Source organism: Neofelis nebulosa, chromosome 2 (assembly GCF_028018385.1).
Source record: "Neofelis nebulosa isolate mNeoNeb1 chromosome 2, mNeoNeb1.pri, whole genome shotgun sequence".
Taxonomy (NCBI): Eukaryota; Metazoa; Chordata; class Mammalia; order Carnivora; family Felidae; genus Neofelis; species Neofelis nebulosa.
Window position 1 is genome coordinate 208,389,181 of NC_080783.1, and position 16,240 is coordinate 208,405,420.

Genomic DNA, 16,240 nt, shown 5'->3' on the forward strand with positions numbered 1-16,240 from the left:
CTCCCCTGCCTTCTGTCCCAAATCCAGCCTGAACTCTCAACAGCAGGTTTGAGCTGGCCCTCACTCTGCTGTACACAAAGGAAGAAAAGTAGGCCATACACCCTGAAGGGCATTTTCTCTTATTCAGAATCTCCTCATGAAATGGAGGTACTTAGAATCATCAAGGCCAAAACCTTCCATTAGAGTCTCTGCCAAGAAGAATAAAGATGCTCCCAGGCACCTCCTAAGATGCTGCGGAACATTTTTCGCAAACTCAATTTCAGGAATGGCTTTACTCTTAGTGAAAGCCTCCTGTCTCCTTGTCATCTGTAAGACACTCAGCCTTAGCCCTGGGTCTCGTGCTGCTGGAAGTGTGGCATGGGCAGCCAGGGGCCCCGTTTCCCTCCTCCAAGCAGGAGGCACCCAAGGCTGGAAAAGAAAATCCCAGGTCTCGTGGCTGGGATTTGAGCATTCCCGGTGCGGAAATACCGGTTTAGCTCTGGGCAAGGGAGGCAAGCAGCAGAAGTCAACACTCTGAGCTTGCTAAACGTGAAGTAAGGAAAGGGGCTTAACTTGGAAATTCTAGACCAAACCACCAATCAGGCTCTTTGTTCTAAGAAATGTCCCATTTGTCAGCTAGAGGGAAACAACTTACAGACAAAATGTCATTCTCTACAAAAGCAGTCACCCTTCTTTGTCTTCACCCACAATAAAATGGATGGTTCCCAGGCACCTGGGTGGCTCAGTAGGTTAAGCCTCCGACTTCAGCTCAGGTAATATTCTTACAGTTTGTGAGTTGGAGCCCCTCATCAGGCTCACTGCTGTCAGCACAGAGCCTGCTTCCGATCCTTGTCCCCCTCTCTTTCTCCTCTTCCCCCATTCACAGTCTCTCTCTGTCTCTCAAAAGTAAATAAACATTAAAAAAAAAATTTAGGGGCACCTTGGTGGCTCAGTCGGTTAAGCATCCAACTTTAGCTCAGGTCATGATCTCGCGGTCCGTGAGTTCCAGCCCCACGTCGGGCTCTGTGCTGACAGCTCAGAGCCTGGAGCCTGCTTCCGATTCTGTGTCTCCCTCTCTCTGCCCCTCCCCCACTCACACTCTGTCTCTCAAAACTAAATAAACATTAAAAAAAAATTTAAAACACAGGTGTGTAGACTTCCGTGTGAACATAGGCTTTCGGGGAGTCATATGGTAAACTTATGTTTAATTTTATAAAAACGCAATGATCTTTTTTAAAGGTTAAACAAATGTGTTTTGTATTCACCCACGTTGACCACCTCCAGCACCCCTCATGTTTTGTGTGGGTAAATTCGAAAATCGAATTCCTTTGGTCTACAAATACTTCTAACAGTGGAAGTTTGCTGTGAATGCTCTGTCCCTCTGCTTGTCTGAACAGAGCCTTTATTTTGCCTTCATGTTGGAAAGGTATTTTCGCTGGGATAGATTAATCCGAGCCTGACTGTCTCTGCTTGTCACTCCACAGGGCCTCGGGCTAAAGCCTTTGGCAAGTCGGAACTGGAGGGATCACACACCCACTTCTGGGATCGCATGGCGGCGGGACAGCCCCGAGAGCCTCATTCCCCCAGCCAAGGCCTCTCACATCAAGACACTTCAGCGCGTAGGAAAACCCCCTCCGGAACGACGCCGGGCCCCCGGAACAGTTCAGGGCGAGGGGAGGCCGAGGGAGGTGGGGAGACGTGGCAGCGAGGCCCCAGGAGGGCCAGCCGTTGGCCTTCGGGTTCGCTGGAAACCCTCAGAACTAGCTCAACCCTCCTTGCCAACCAAGCGCACGCGGTCCCCAAAGCCCTGCCCCCTTCGGCCTCCGAACTCCGCCCCCAACGCCGGTGGGCGTGGCCCGAGACACCTCGGAGAGGATTTCGGCTGGCGCTGACTCCCGCCGCCTCCCGACGGCAGCGCTCCACGCCCCGGGGCGCCAGAGTGGCCCGCCGCCGCCGCCAAGTCCCGGCCACTGTCGCCGCGCGGGCCGCTTCGGGGGCCCCGGCCTGACCCGCCACAGTGCTGGGCACCTTAGAAATGGGGCGCCGCATGGATGCCCCAGCCAGCGCCGCGGCGGTGCGCGCCTTCCTGGAGCGCGGCCACACGGAGCTGGACACGGCCTTCATGTACAGCGACGGCCAGTCCGAGAGCATCCTGGGCGGCCTGGGCCTCGGGCTGGGCGGCGGCGACTGCAGAGGTAACTTGTCCCTCCCGTGCACTTTGCGGCGCCCAGCCGGCCCCAGCCGTGTCCCAGTCGCGCGCCCCTCCCGGGCGCCGACCTCCCGGCAACTCCGTGAACGTCTAGCTCCAGACAGCCGGACATCCTTTGTCCTGACCTCCTTCGTTTCCTCTTTTCCCTTCCGAGAAGATCGTCCAGTCCCCTTCCTACAACAATGTCCCACACAGGTCCAGTCTGGGACGCCTTGGTTAGCTCTTCTAGGGGGCACTGAAAGGGTTGGATCTGGTGCTGTGCAGTGCCTGCCCCCTTTCCCGCCCCCCGCGGGTGCCCTGTGCGGGTCCCATCTGCTAGAACCCTGCCCCTACTGTTCTGGCATTCCCTGGCACAGCCCCGGATCAGACTTTGGGACAGGTGGGAGATCTGCATCCTCCTTGCTCTGGGCCCTAGACTTTGCTCTGTGGAGCTCGGGGTGCCACGTTCAGTCGGCAGTGCCTCCCACTTCACGAGACTGGCAGTGCCTGGCAGTGCCTGGCAGCTGCGGTTACTCAGTGGGCAGAGCAGGCAGGATGGGAGAGGGGAGGTGGTAGCGTTTCTAACTGCCCTCCGTGCTAGCCTCTGAGGTCATAGAAGGGAAATTGGCACTAACCCAGTCCAGGGAGCTGGGATTCCAGAGAAGGCTGGGCGAAGCCCACAAGAGGGAGAATTTCCCCAGGGGCCGTTGAAGAAAGCTCAGAAGAGGGAACATTAGACACTGAAGAACTGATAGAGTCCGCCAAGGAGTAAGAAGAGAACAGGCGTCCACACAGTGGGCAGCAGGGGTGCCAAGGGAATGCGATTTGGCAAAGCCAAGGGTGTTGGAGCAGGCAGATGTAGCTAAGTGGAGGGTTTGTGTGTGGGCAGGGGAACGTCCATTCTCGGTCTGATGCCATGTGAAAAGCTTCGGGCAGTGCTGGGCGGGTACAGAGAGGGCTCAGCGATACTGGCTGTTACTATCGGTAGTGTTATTAGGACACGCGCTGTGTCACTCAAGCTCTTCTCCCCTCTCGTAGAGTCTTGCCTGGTTTCTCCCGTGATTCACAGCATGCTGGATCTGGAACAAGAGAACATGCCTGTGTCTCGGTGCTCATGCTTTCCAGATCACCTGGTTGCCTCTCTGACCGCTCTGGTCTTATTCCTGAAGGTGTTTTCTTCTCCAAGCCCTCCTTCTCTTCCTTCTTTCCTGTCGGAGCTGGCTGGGCCAAAGTCCTCAAACCTCAGATCCGAAGTTTAATTCACTTGAAGAACAGGGAGGGGCAGAGGGTGAGGAGGTGAGGGAATGAAACTTTTCCAAGTGGGCCGTCCTCTATCCTGCTGACTGCCCTCCGGTCGGCTGAGCTGACTGGCCAAGCCCCAAATGTGCAGAGAGGGCCCTCCTCCCACCCATCAGTCCGGCCACCCTAGATTCTTAATGGGGGCTCGAGAGAAAAGTATGTAATGAACCTGACTCAATGCAGATGGCACTGGGCTATTTCTCTGATGGGTTCCTGCGTTTCCTTCCCCGGGGCCCATGCTCCAGCCTCTTGCCCCTCTTTCCTGATTTCCTGCCATGGTCCCCTTGCTGGTCTCCCTGGTTCCGGACCTGCCCGAGGCTCTTTATCCATGCTTTGTTCAGATTCATCTTTCAAAACTGCAAGACCGTCCACTTAGCTCCCCAGCTGGAAGGTGTTCAGAGGCTCCCCGTGGCCCTGTAAAGTCCAGATTCCACAGGGTGCTCTCAAGTCCCTTTGCATCCGGTCTGTGGGCCTTCTCTTGCCTCGTGCACCCGCCTGAACCCGGTGCTGCAGATCCCTGGAACTGCAGGCATGGCTCCTCTGTTCTTTTCCTCTGGGCTTTTGCCCTTGTCCTCACCCTCTGGAATGAACTTCCCGCCCTTCCTCAACTGGCAGCTGCTGACTTCTCCTTGGAGACCAAGATTCAGATTCTAAAGGCAGCTTTCCCTGAACTCCCAGGGGGCCTCATGCCTCTATGCTCTGGGCTCCCCTAGCACCTTGTACATATCATTGCCTCACTTACTGTATAGTAGCCCCTTAGACAGTGAGTCCTTGAGGGCAGGGACCAACTGTTGGCTTCACCAGCCTTAGTGCCTGGTAAATAATCCATCATAGTGATGACAATGAGCATGTCCATTCAAGTTCTGATCAATCCTTGGGACCACCATGCAAGATAGCACCATGGTCACTACCAGTTGACAGTTGAGAATATTGAGGCTCAGAGAGGTTAAGTGACTTGGTCACAGAGCTAGTAATGGCAGAGTTGGGATACAAACCCAGATGTGTCTTAGCCATTACGCTAGACTCTCTCCGGTGTTCAGCAGATGGGTTTGAATTCTAATTTTACTCCCCCCAAAGCAAAAGTCGCCACCAAGGCCAATCCCTGGGAGACTGTCGCTGAAGCCTGACAGTCTCCGGACCCAGCTGCAGACATCACTGAAGCGGCTGCGGTGCTCCAAGGTGGACCTCTTCTGCCTGCATGCCCCTGACCACGACACCCCCGTGGAAGAGACGCTGCGTGCCTGCCACCAGCTGCACCAGGAGGTGAGGCCAGCCTCCGAGCTCCAGGAAGTGGTCTGCCGGTCCTCTCCTTGGCCTGCCGTTGCCCAGGAGGGTGGAGGCACCAGGGGAGTCCCAGAGCAGAGCTGGGGGCAGACCCCTCTCCCGGGGTCCCCACCCCTGTCTCCCCTTTCTAGAGTCCTGGGCCGTGGCGGCTTCTGACTGAGGCCTCTCCTCTGCAGGGCAAGTTTGTGGAGCTTGGCCTCTCCAACTATGCTGCCTGGGAGGTGGCCGAGATCTGTACCCTCTGCAAGAGCAGCGGCTGGATCCTGCCCACGGTGTACCAGGTGAGGGCCGGGGCTGCAGGGCCCATCCGCGGGGCTGCTGCTGATCCCGGGTTCCCCTGGCCCCTCCGACTGCTTCCTGTGCCCTCTCCTTAGCAGTCACTCCCCTACCGACAGCCTGTAGAGGGCTGCCGGGTGCCATGGGGATGAGGTGCAGGCTCCTCAGCTTGACCCACGGGCACCTGTTGGCTCTGGCCCTGGCTCCCCTCATGGCCCGCATGTACTCCTCGGGCCCTTCCTTCCCGCCCTGTCTCTGTGCGTCAGCCTGGACCACTCCTCCCCTTCTCCCTGGTAGAAGTAAGCGCTCAGGCCCCACTTAGATGGCCCGTCTCGATGCCCCAGAGGAACCTGAGATCTCAGACTCTACGTATCTCCTTCTCATTCATCCAGCAAATGTTTGAACCTCTACTTGGTGCCAGGCACTGCTCACAGAACTTACTAGTGTACTTGAGGCTTGTCTCGATTATACCCGTTTACGCTCTACCTTGCTATTAAATCTCTCAGGGCTGAGGCCTTGTCCTTTGGGTGTGTGGATGGAAATTCAATGTCCAGCCCATAGTTGGTGCTCAGAAATGTTGGCTGAATAAATGAATTTTCCTTCCACTAAGCATACGCCCTGAGTGTTAAGGCCCTAGGATTGATAGGGTGCAAACTGGGGGTTCTGCAAGGGAAGATTTGAGGTCTCTTCCTTTGACATGTGTATCCTCTCCATCTGGCTCTTCTATCTGCAGGGCATGTACAAGGCCACCGCCCAGCAGGTGGAGACGGAGCTCCTCCCCTGCCTCAGGCACTTTTTATTGAGGTTCTATGCCTACAACCCTCTGGCTGGTATGGGCTGCCGTGTGGACAGGCTCCCCGTGGGCGGGAGGGCATTCCCGGCCCCTGTGTCTGACTATTCCTGACATAGTAGATGCCCGGCCCAGGACCTGGGAGGCTGGGCTGGGTCCTCCGGCTCTCCTGGGTTCCCTGCCATCCCCCCGCCAGTCTGGAACAGCTTGTGGGAGTGGTGAGGGCCAGTGGATCTGATGGCAGTCTTCCCGCTGACCGGCAAGTACAAGGAGGACGATGGTGGGGAGCCACCTGTGGACTGCTTCTCTGGGGATAACTGGGCTGAGACGTACAAGAAAAGGTGAGCTGGAGGTGGGCCGTGTCCCACAAGAGTTGGCCTGGGTCCCCCTAGTCTGAAATAGGGGGTCTCTGGGGCTGATTTCCTGTGGACCGGCACTTCCTCCTGGTGCTCAGACCGAGGCCCCTGCATTCCTGACTCTTCCCCGATCCCTGCTGCCACTATATCGTGTCTCCTGGGAGGGATTAGGGCCTGGACTGGGAATGTGATCCCTGGGCCTTCTGGCAGGTCCCCAAGACTCTCCCTGGAAGGGCTCACCCGCTGCGCACAGCGGGAGGGGGGCCCTTGGATGAGGACTTGGGAAACCTGGCACTCCTGCCCCACTGCTAGTGGGCCCTTCACCTCGGGCAAAGGGATCTGAGTTTTGTAATCTCTTGGCCATGAGATCATTACCAGTCGATAGTTACAGTTGAACAAATGTTGGGATCAGCCTTCTTCCCTTCCGTTTCCCACTTTCTAAAATTTGAAAAAGCCATCAATATGTACCCATGGCTCAAAGCAACCCATTTCCAAGTTGCACTCATCAGTCGTGAGGATTTAAACAGCTCTTTACTGCAAGAGCCCCGAAATGCACACCTTATCGCTGTTCCTCCATTTACCAGATCTAGACACCATCCATGGATTGCTGGAAAGCTCCTACTGAATCTTTCTACATTAATGAAGATGAGCCTCCAAGGTTAATTTCTGTGTGTAGTTTACTTGCCTTCCCCACCCCAACGTCGCTGGGACCAGAACAAGAAGCTGAGTTTTGTGCAGGAGGCTCCAATGTTTAGTATTGTTCAAAGGGCCGAGGACTTTTTTTTTCTTTTCATTTTCTTTTTTTTTTTAAATTTTTATTTTTGAGAAACAGAGTGAGACAAAGCGTGAGCGGGGGAGGGGCAGAGAGAGGAGACACAGAATCCAAAGCAGGCTCCAGGCTCTGAGCAAGCGGTCAGCACAGAGCCTGATGTGGGGCTCAAACCCATGAACCGTGAGATCATGACATGAGCCGAAGCTGGATGCTCAACCGACTGAGCCACCAAGACACCCCGGGCCAAGGACTTTTAAAGTGTCTGATACGTGAGATCACTCTGTGTGCACTGCTGTGATGTCAGTCCTCATCCAGCATCCCCCTCTCCTCACTGCATTTTCTGACCTTTCAGGCCAGGTTGTCACTTTAGGAGCCATTGCCCCAGCAGTGAAGCAGCCAGGGCCTGGGCTTCACCCTGGGGAATCAAGGCCTGATAATTTTGACGTTGTCTGCTCTTTAGTTTACAAAGCATGATGGGGTCCATTATCTCCTTTACATTCTGCATTTGCTGCAAGGGGCTGGCACGGAGCGTCCCCTCTCCTCACTGAGCAGGGAAAAGTGGAGGCAGGTGGCTTCAGCCAAGCTCAGAGATGGGACTCGTGGGGCCGGTGGCAGGCGGCACCCTGGTGACCTGGGTCCCGATTTGGGGGGTTGTGTTGTTCACACCTAGTGAAGTGAGCATGTTAAATGCAAGCATTCTTCCTCTTGCCCACTGTGTGCTCTCTACCCCCACCACCAGACTACAAGATGCCCCGCTGGGGGACCGGAAGGCCACATGCATGCTAAGAGGTTGGCTTCTCAGCGCCTCAGGGACCGGCGTGTGGATACCTGCCCTGGAGTAACCTCCTGGCACTGACCGCTGTGCCACCCACCCCACCTGCCCAGCTTCTGGAAGGAACACCACTTCAAGACCATTGCCCTGATGGAGAAGGCCGTGCACACTGCGGCAGCGCCCCCAGCTCCGGGTAACCCGCTGTCCCGGATGGGTTTTTCCCCTTTTTTGTTTGGTGGGCTGAGGGGGACAACGGAAGGGAGAGGGCTACACAATTATTTGATGGTTTCCGAGATTATTCCTTTTCTTCCGGTATTTCTTCATGCTAATCCGGTTTCCTCAATGCCACATTACGCGCTCTACTGGCCCTAGAAGAGTGATTATCCCAATTTTACGTGTGGGGAAACATTTCAGAGGCCGTTAAGGTCCCGCAGCTACATGAGCACAGATTGGACTCTGAAATGGACACTTTTTAGCCATTAGCGTTTGTTCTGTCCCAGGGGGCACACTCCACAGAGTCTGACTCTGCCTGGCAGGGTTCCCCTCTCTGCTGTCCCTTGTGTCCCTAACACCTTCCTCTGGCTCAAGCCATGGCCTACTGAGGGCTGCCCTTTCTTGAGCGGGTAAGTGCCAGGCCTGAAGTAAATCCTTCACAAGATTTTAATTCCCACAGCCACCCTGCATAGTAAAGGAAGTCTGAAGCTTGGGGAGGTCAAGTAACTAACCCAGGTTTACCCAGCTGCCGAGCAGCACAGGGGAGCGCCTCTGAACTCACGTCTGCCTGCAGAGGCAAGGCTTTCAAGACATAAATTTTTTCTGGAATAAAATAGGATGTAGGCAGAATCTGACACCAGGTCTCAGCAGGGGCGGGGCAGGGCTGGTTGCTATGGTGCATTAACAGTTCCCATGTGGCTGTCTCCCCTTGCAAGGTGCTCACGGTGGGGGGGGGGGGGGGGGGTGCAGTCATCCTGGGCATGTCCAGCCTGGAGCAGCTGGCACAGAACCTGGCAACTGAGGAAGGGCCCCTATAGCCCCCCGTCATGCAGCCTGGCACCTGGCTGCCACCAACGTCCCGATGACTTCTGCTAGGGCCAGTGCTGGCTTGGGGTGGCAGAGGGCCTCGTCTTTCACACTTTCACCCTGGGCCTTAAACGGCTTTAGTGAGCCTGTTTTCTCTCCCCAGTCCCAGTTCACAAGCTGTTTATTTCCTCTACTCCCACAGTGCCCCCAGCTGCCTTCACGTGAAAGGGCTGGGGCTGTGGTCCACTCGGCCACTTCCTGCTTGGACAAAGCGGGTGCTAGACCTGGCTGCCCAGCCCGGGAGCGAACCTGGTGAATCTGTTTCCTCTGCTGCCTGCAGCCTGGTTCCTGTCCTTCCCGAGGGCTTGGGGGGAGAGGGCAGGAGCACGGATTAGGCTTCCCAGCCTCCTGTCCCGAATCCAGCCTGATCTCTCGACACTGCGGCTGGAGATGGCACTCATGCTGCTACACACAAAAGAGAAAGAGGGCCACACATCCCGAAGATTTCCTGTCACTCAGAGATCCTTCGCGGGATACTCGCCACCAAGAACAATTTAGGTAAAAACCTACCGCTGGAGTCACTACCAAGAATAAGAGGTCCCGGTGTGCTGTTAAGCAGTTTTAATATCTGCTCTGGGTTTCAGCAGTGGCTTTACTCTGGTCTTAGTGAAAGTGTCCCTCCTTCTCTGTAAGACTCCCGGCCCTGGTTTGGGAGGAGGGGAAGAAAGCGGAAGGAAGGGCGGCCAGGGCTCCCGTATTCCTTGGCAAACCCCGTGTCCAGTAGGGGGACACAGAGGCCAGAGGAGCGAACTGCCAGCGCAGGTGGCGGCTCTCCCACCCCAGCCGTCACGCAGGAGCCAGCGCGGGAAACTGGCTCGCGGAAAAGGAAAGGCATCCTGGGAATCCAAACCAAAGCCCAAGCCAAGGTCTTTTTTCTAGGAAAATTCCTCTTTGTTGTCCACAGGGAGCCATCCTGCAGATAGTTTTACACCTTATAGAAAAGCAGTCCATCCGTCTTGCGCTCCCTGCTGCTCCCACGTGTCCTGGCCCCAAGTGCCTGTCAGTCGTCTTCACCCTCTGATTCTTCTGCTGACTCGGGCGCACTCTCAGGCAAGTCCTCTCCCATCGGCTGAAACCTTCCAGACTGTGCGTCCCACATGTATTTGATGGTGACCTTGAATTCAGCCATCTCATATCCAAAAAGCTTCTGCAAGAGATGTGCAAAGGGAACCAATGGTCAGGAGGAGCATGTGTGGCACGAAGTGGCCGTGGTCCCTTGTGCTACAGGCCACAGGATGCAGAAGGGGTCAGACTCACCAGCACGCGGGCCTGCTCTGGGGTCAGCACATCGCCCTCCTTGCACACCTCGTAGTCAGACAGCAGGGTCACCACACCTACAGAGAAGGGGACCCCACACAGTGACTTCTGCACAGAGGCCTGTGCACAGCTCTCTGCCGACTGCCCAGAGCCGGGAGGGGGCTGGCTGGCACCCCCGACCCCACTCCACCTTGCCCAACCCCAGCACACTCGTGCTAAGCCAGCAAGCGTTCAGGAGGGTCTGCGGGGGGATGAAGCCTCCCTTGTGTCCTTTAGCTGAATTCTGGCTGCAAGTTACTGCCACTCTCGTCCCGAGCAAGAGGTGGTCACTCAGTCCCACTTTCACAGGAGAAAACGGAGGCCGGCAGAAATAACCTGCTCAGCCACAAAGCCAGAGGGGGTCTGTTGAGCTCACAAGCTTGCATTCCCGGCAGCTAAGTTGTGACCTTTCCGCTACAGGGACTAACCCGTACCTCTCTTGAGGGCAGTGGGCAGGCCCAGCTGCCTCAGCTGTGGCTCCATGGAGTGGGGGAACTGCTCCAGGGGTCCCGGGTCCAGGGTCACGGTGAAAGTTGCTTTGTTTCCAGCTCGAGCGAAGTCCATTTCTGTGTATTTCGTGAACCACCTTTGGGAAAAGATCAGTGGTAGGAGGGGAGGCTCCTGACTGGCCCCCCAGCCCCGCATGAAGTCAGGCCCCCTGGCCTCTTCTCCCCCCACCCCCACCTCCCTGTCCATCTCTGCTGCTGACCAGCAGTCAGCTCGAGCACAGTGCTGCAGAGAAGGAAGACCCAGGAGCCGTGTTCCAGGAACCAGTTTTGACTCAACGCCTCCATACTGTATAAAGTACCCGGATTATTCCTTCCCTGCTGCTCCTCAGTAACACTTACTCATTCACTTCCTCCTTGGTGCGGTTGGTGAAAAGGAGACCGACCTCACCCCTCAACTTCTTGCTGACCTACAGAACAAAAGAGGGTCGGCCCAGTCTCGTTAGACATCTGGCCAAATCTGGAGATGTTTTTGGTTGTCAGGAGCTGGTAGGGCGGGGGTGCTATTCTGAGTCTGGGGTTTAAAGGAGAACTGAGCTGTAAGCCAGGCCTCGCTCTCACTGATCCCGCCACTGGCCAGAAACTCACCTGATGCAGGTTGTCCTTGTACTCGTCGGCTGGGCTCCGACCCAAAGCCACCATCATCACTTTGTTTTTGCCAAAGAACATCCTACACAGAAAAAGAGAGGTCTGTGAAGGAAGCGCCCTGCCCATCCCCCCCCCCCCCCCCCCCAATTAGGTGCAAACCGGCTCAGTTCCAGGGAGCCCGAGCGCAGGCCCAGACTGTTCCGCAGTAGGAGGTGTGGCCAGAGGCTCCTACTTCTTCCACACAGCCCTGCCTGCTCTGTCCACAGCCAAGGATCCCTCTCGTGATTTTCCTGCCTGAAGACCTCAACGTTCACAATATTGACTACCAGCCCGTGGGTATTACGTGACCCACTAAGCGCCCCAATCTGGAAACGTGGAAGAGGCACAGTCACTGGTCTGAGCCACACCAGGACTCACTCGTACCATCAGAGACTCACCCCAAGGGCAGGTACCCGCCACATGGCTCTCAAGTCACTGTGTCATTTCAGAGGACACATCGACATTTTAAAACTGACGGGATGTTCCTAAAAGGACCAGCCTCCAGGGATAAGGATGCCCCTTCTCCTGAGGGATCATTACTCAGGCATTCCCTGAGCAACTACCAAATCCTGCCCGTGAGAAGCTCAACACAAGGCCAGTTTTAACAGCTAAAAAGTGCCTCTGGGGGGTGTGGCACTTTATCCTTAATAAGGTGGTATCTGCAGGGTCAATAACCGCCCCTTGCTCTGAGAGCACCCTGGCCGCTTCTCTACCCAGAAAGGCCCTCTTCCCGCCACCTGCTCACCGACTGTGCTTCCAGGCGTTCCGGATGTCCTTCAGCTTGCTGTTCCTCATGTTGGCCACGGAGAAGATGAAAAGGTACTTGTATGTGTCCACACATTTCCGAAGCTGCGGGACAATTCAAGGGGTTCTGGAGTTCAAGGGGCAGCACGGGTTGGGCCTCAGATGGGAAAAAATCTGCTCTAGGTCCCTAACAACCGTGGAAGTTTAGAGCTGGAGGCTCTAATCTCATCATTTCCTCCTTACTTCCATTACTGAAGTCATGATCACGGACTACAGGGGCTCCCCTGAGGCAAAGCAGGCATGATCTCAAAGCGCAGGGGAAGCTGGGCCATGGGTCAACATCCCATGGTCTTCCCAGGTTATCTGTGGCCATGAGTGGAATGGATCGCTTTGCTTTGCCCGTTAACTGACAACCCAGAAACGCTCAGCCACACTTGGAAGGCTCCTGTGAAATGGAAATCTGTAACACCTTATTATTTACTAAGAAAAAGCGGCTCATCGGCCCCGCTCTGCCCACAGTGCTGGCTGCAGCCATGACAAGGTCTCACGGAAAAGGAATCACTGTGCTGGAGGACAATCTACTGTCACCCAGCTTGCAGCCTTGCAGCAATGTAGACAGGGGGCTGGCTGGTACACTTACATCTAGTAACCCCAGAGCTTTTTTTTTTTTTTTTTTAATTTTTTTATTTTTGGGACAGAGAGAGACAGAGCATGAACGGGGGAGGGGCAGAGAGAGAGGGAGACACAGAATCGGAAACAGGCTCCAGGCTCCGAGCCATCGGCCCAGAGCCTGACGCGGGGCTCGAACTCACGGACCGCGAGATCGTGACCTGGCTGAAGTCGGACGCTTAACCGACTGCGCCACCCAGGCGCCCCCCTTTTTTTTTTTTTTGAGAGAGAGAGAGAGAGAGAGAGAGGCAGGCAGGGCTCACCCAAAGCCTTGAGCTCACCCGACCTGATGTGGGACTCAAACTCACAAACTGTGATCATGAGCTGAGCCAAAGTCAGATGCTTAACAACTGAGCCACCCAGGTGCACCCCCACCTTTCAAAAGTAAGTTCTATGCCCGTCATGAGACCTGAAATCATGACCCTGAGATCAAGAGTCATATGCTCTATAGACTGAGCCAGCCAGGTGCCCTGTGACTGTACAGCTTTTTGACACTGGGCAGGCTACCAAATTTAAGTTTCTGTTACCTAGATGCATAACAGTGATCATTATTCATAGACACGTATGAATGAAGTGGAACACACATGGAGTACTTAGTGGGGTGCCATGCACAGAGTAAGAGCTCTGTGAAAACCAGAAATCGTTACTACGGGGGTTTTTATCGGGTGCTGTTGCTGGAGGAAAAAGGGCTGAACCAGCACCTTGTGGTGGTTGTGATGTTTGTGTGTGTGTGTGTATGTGTGTGTGTGTTTTAAAAAAGTTATTTCCCTGACAACCCTATAGCCACCTTTATAAACCAAAATCTGAACCGATAAAAAGAATGAGCTCTTACCTCTTCTATCAGGTTCTGTTTCAGTTCTAAGCCTTTCTTGGCAGTTTTGGTTAAGGAAACTAATACAAAGAAGAAAAAGATAGATGATGAGACACATATCCAGAAGCCTTGCAGGCTCACTTCCTTCTCCTCTTTGGTAGCTCAGCTGGACCAAGCCAGCCTGAGGAAAGGCACCAGGGCTTTGTATTCCCAGGGTCCCCAGAACGCCAACTCTCTAGTTTTCCTGAGCCTGGAGATCCCTTGACATACTTCCTGTTACTTAGACAAACCAGGTGTTCCCTCGCTCCTATTAGGCTAACCTAAAAAGCTGTACCGAGGTGTGGGGGCGGGGCTTGTTCCTGTTCTTGGACGGTTTTCAGAGGGATACCTAGCTTGCCAGGGCCCTTTTTGATCCCCTCCCTCCACTCCCCATGGTGCGTAGAGAAAATCTTGGTGGCTTAAGCTGTGGAATGATGAATCTGGGGACTCTATCTTCTCTGCTACAACCTGTTCTGCAGTTTGGATGCAGCAATGTCTTTTTGGGGAGGGCAAGCACCTCTACCAAGAGCTGGGGCCCAATTTCCTCATATCCAGAAGGGTTTGGCATTTGCCATCTCACCAGGGTTCCCTCTACCGAACCCAGTCATTCCACAAACACTTAACAAAGCATCAAATGCAAGGCCATGAGTGTCCCCAGTAAGGGGCTATTTCTTATTCAGTCTGCCTGGCACTCACAAGGCGTATACCTGGAAAGGTAATCAATCATGCCAGTCAGGGTAAGGGCAGCACAGGAGGGCAAACAGAACGCCACTGTCCATTTCCCACCAGGTTCACTGCTACAATAGTGGACCAAGCCAGTGTGACCCTCTCTTGGATTGCTGCTGGTCTCATTCCTTCCAGCCTTGCCCTCTAGCTTCACTTTCCCCAGTCTGTTCTCAACAAGGAAATTAGGGTGATCTTTTAAAAGTTAAGCCCTGTCATCCCTCTGCTCAAGCTCCCAGGTGGCTACCCATTTCACCTGGGTGTGAAAGCCAATTCCTTGCAAAGGCTTGTAAAGCCCTGTCTTCTTTGCCCACCTCCCTCCCCTTCTTTGCTTACTCTGCTCCAGCCACACAGCCCCTCTGCACTTTATCTTCCCTCTCCTTGGAATACCATTCTCCCGGGTAACTCCGTGGATTGCTCACTTCCTTTCTTTAGGTTTCTGCTCACTTGTCAGCTCATCAGAGACCTCTCTCTGGCTGCATTATATGAAATATCACTTCTTTATCTTTAGTCCATAAGACTCATTAGAATCTGACCGTATAGGATTTTTGGTGTTTTGGGGGATAACATTTCCAGTGATTAAATGTTAAACTCATTGAGGACTCTAGGTCTTCTTGTTGTAACTGCTGTATCCTCCAATGCCTAGAGTACTGTAAGGGTTAAATTGTAGTGTAGGGCTAACTGTAGCTTGAGAGATAACAGCTTTGTGTTGACACTGTAGCTTGAAAAATAACAGCTTTGTTTTGACACTGAAAGTCGAGAGATAACAGTCTTGCTTTACTCTTGTAAATTACGCTTCCTACTCTTGTAAATCAGGCTTCACCAACTAAGGAAACAAAAGTTCAAAGAAAAGAGCATCAGAGGCAAGGTCAAGGAGATCCACTGGTTGCAACTTAGCGGCAGAAAGTCTAAAATAATCACCTCATCCGGCAACTGTTTCTAACTCATCTGGGAACTGTTTCTAACTAGTCTGGGAACTGTTTTGCTGTTCTGTTCCCAGGTGATGCTAAAACGATGTGATCGGCCATAAAAACTCTGTACCCTGGCTGTTCGAGGCTGCACTCTGATCAAGAGTGTTGGTCCCCATCGATCGGCCTTGCCTCTCATTGCAATAAACTTTGTTGTGACTGTCACTGGTGCCGGTAGCATTCTGTTTCAGGAGTCGTGTGGATGCAATAGTACTAGGCTCCCAAGTATATTTGTTCAGTGGCTGTGCTAGAGAGTCTGTATGGGAGAGACACTACCACAATAAAAGAGTCAGAAATGGCCTTTTAAGACGTGCCTTTATGAACTGTCAGCTGAGACAGACCCAGGCACATGAAGACCGAAACATAAGCATGCCAGACAGAGGCAACGGCAAGTGAAAAGGCCAGATTTGGGATTAAACCCGTCTTAAAGGAAAAGCGGCCAGGGTGGCAGGCGCGCGAAGAGCTAAGGAAGATGGGCTAGGGTGGAAAAGGTGGGCGAAGGCGAGATCGGGTGCTCGGGTGCTCAGAAGCTGTTTTCCGGCCCAATAAGCCTTGGAAAAGCACTGAAGGCCCGGCAAGACAGTCTCCGTTCCCCTGACCGGAGCAGACTCCGGACCCCAGTCGCGAAGCCCTCTCGCAGCTCCCAGCTAGTCCGAGGAACTCCTCATGGAGGCCCCGGCGTCCCACTCGGAGCTCCTCGCGGAGGCCCTGGCGTCCCACTCACGTCCCCACCGAAGCTGGCAGCCAGCCGGCGGTGCTCCCCCGGATCCCAGGACCCCTCACTCACCTTTCTTGTCGCGCTTGGATTTGGGCATCGCGCTGCACGCACATGTGTCGGAAGGCGGTGCTGCCTGTTAGGACCCGGGTGGCGCGGGGGCCTCTGGGACGGCCCTCCGGGGCTGCCCTCGCGCGTGCCTGACCCAATCTGCCCCACAGCCCGCCTCTTTCCACCCAGACTTCTCTAGGGCGACATTAAGCGCACCCGGAGGCCTCCAAATCCCGAGGGCCCCAGCGAGGGCGGCGCGTGCGATCCCAACTCTATGGTCCACGGAGGCGGAGCC

The 16,240-nt window shown here is 54.7% G+C and overlaps 2 protein-coding genes across 2 annotated transcripts; one reads left to right on the top strand and one right to left on the bottom strand.

Annotated features, from left to right (window-relative positions):
* Nucleotides 1–3: 3 nt before the first annotated feature.
* Nucleotides 4–9,753, top strand: LOC131505377 (aflatoxin B1 aldehyde reductase member 4-like). Its single transcript, XM_058718877.1, is given in 8 exon segments — nucleotides 4–2,174; nucleotides 4,544–4,574; nucleotides 4,576–4,729; nucleotides 4,927–5,031; nucleotides 5,760–6,157; nucleotides 6,757–6,830; nucleotides 7,684–7,909; nucleotides 8,939–9,753. Coding segments are annotated over 5 exon segments (1,107 nt in total). The 5' UTR covers nucleotides 4–1,528; the 3' UTR covers nucleotides 5,931–6,157; nucleotides 6,757–6,830; nucleotides 7,684–7,909; nucleotides 8,939–9,753.
* A 20-nt stretch (nucleotides 9,754–9,773) lies between these two features.
* On the bottom strand, nucleotides 9,774–16,136 carry MRTO4 (MRT4 homolog, ribosome maturation factor). Its single transcript, XM_058718882.1, has 8 exons — nucleotides 15,967–16,136; nucleotides 13,471–13,529; nucleotides 11,971–12,074; nucleotides 11,187–11,268; nucleotides 10,941–11,008; nucleotides 10,527–10,678; nucleotides 10,054–10,130; nucleotides 9,774–9,943 (listed from the first exon to the last, which is right to left on the bottom strand). Exons 1-8 carry the CDS (start codon nucleotides 15,992–15,994, stop codon nucleotides 9,797–9,799), a joined length of 717 nt encoding a protein of 238 aa, XP_058574865.1. The 5' UTR covers nucleotides 15,995–16,136; the 3' UTR covers nucleotides 9,774–9,796.
* Nucleotides 16,137–16,240: the final 104 nt, after the last annotated feature.

Excerpts from the sequence above, each read along its gene's own strand:
- MRTO4 (XM_058718882.1), bottom strand. The coding sequence starts at position 15,994 with ATGCCCAAATCCAAGCGCGACAAGAAAG. Across the intron at positions 11,269-11,970 it reads AACGCCTGGAAGCACAGTCG|GATGTTCTTTGGCAAAAACA; the intron begins GTGAGCAGGTGG and ends TTTTCTGTGTAG. Across the intron at positions 9,944-10,053 it reads CAGAGCAGGCCCGCGTGCTG|AAGCTTTTTGGATATGAGAT; the intron begins GTGAGTCTGACC and ends CATCTCTTGCAG.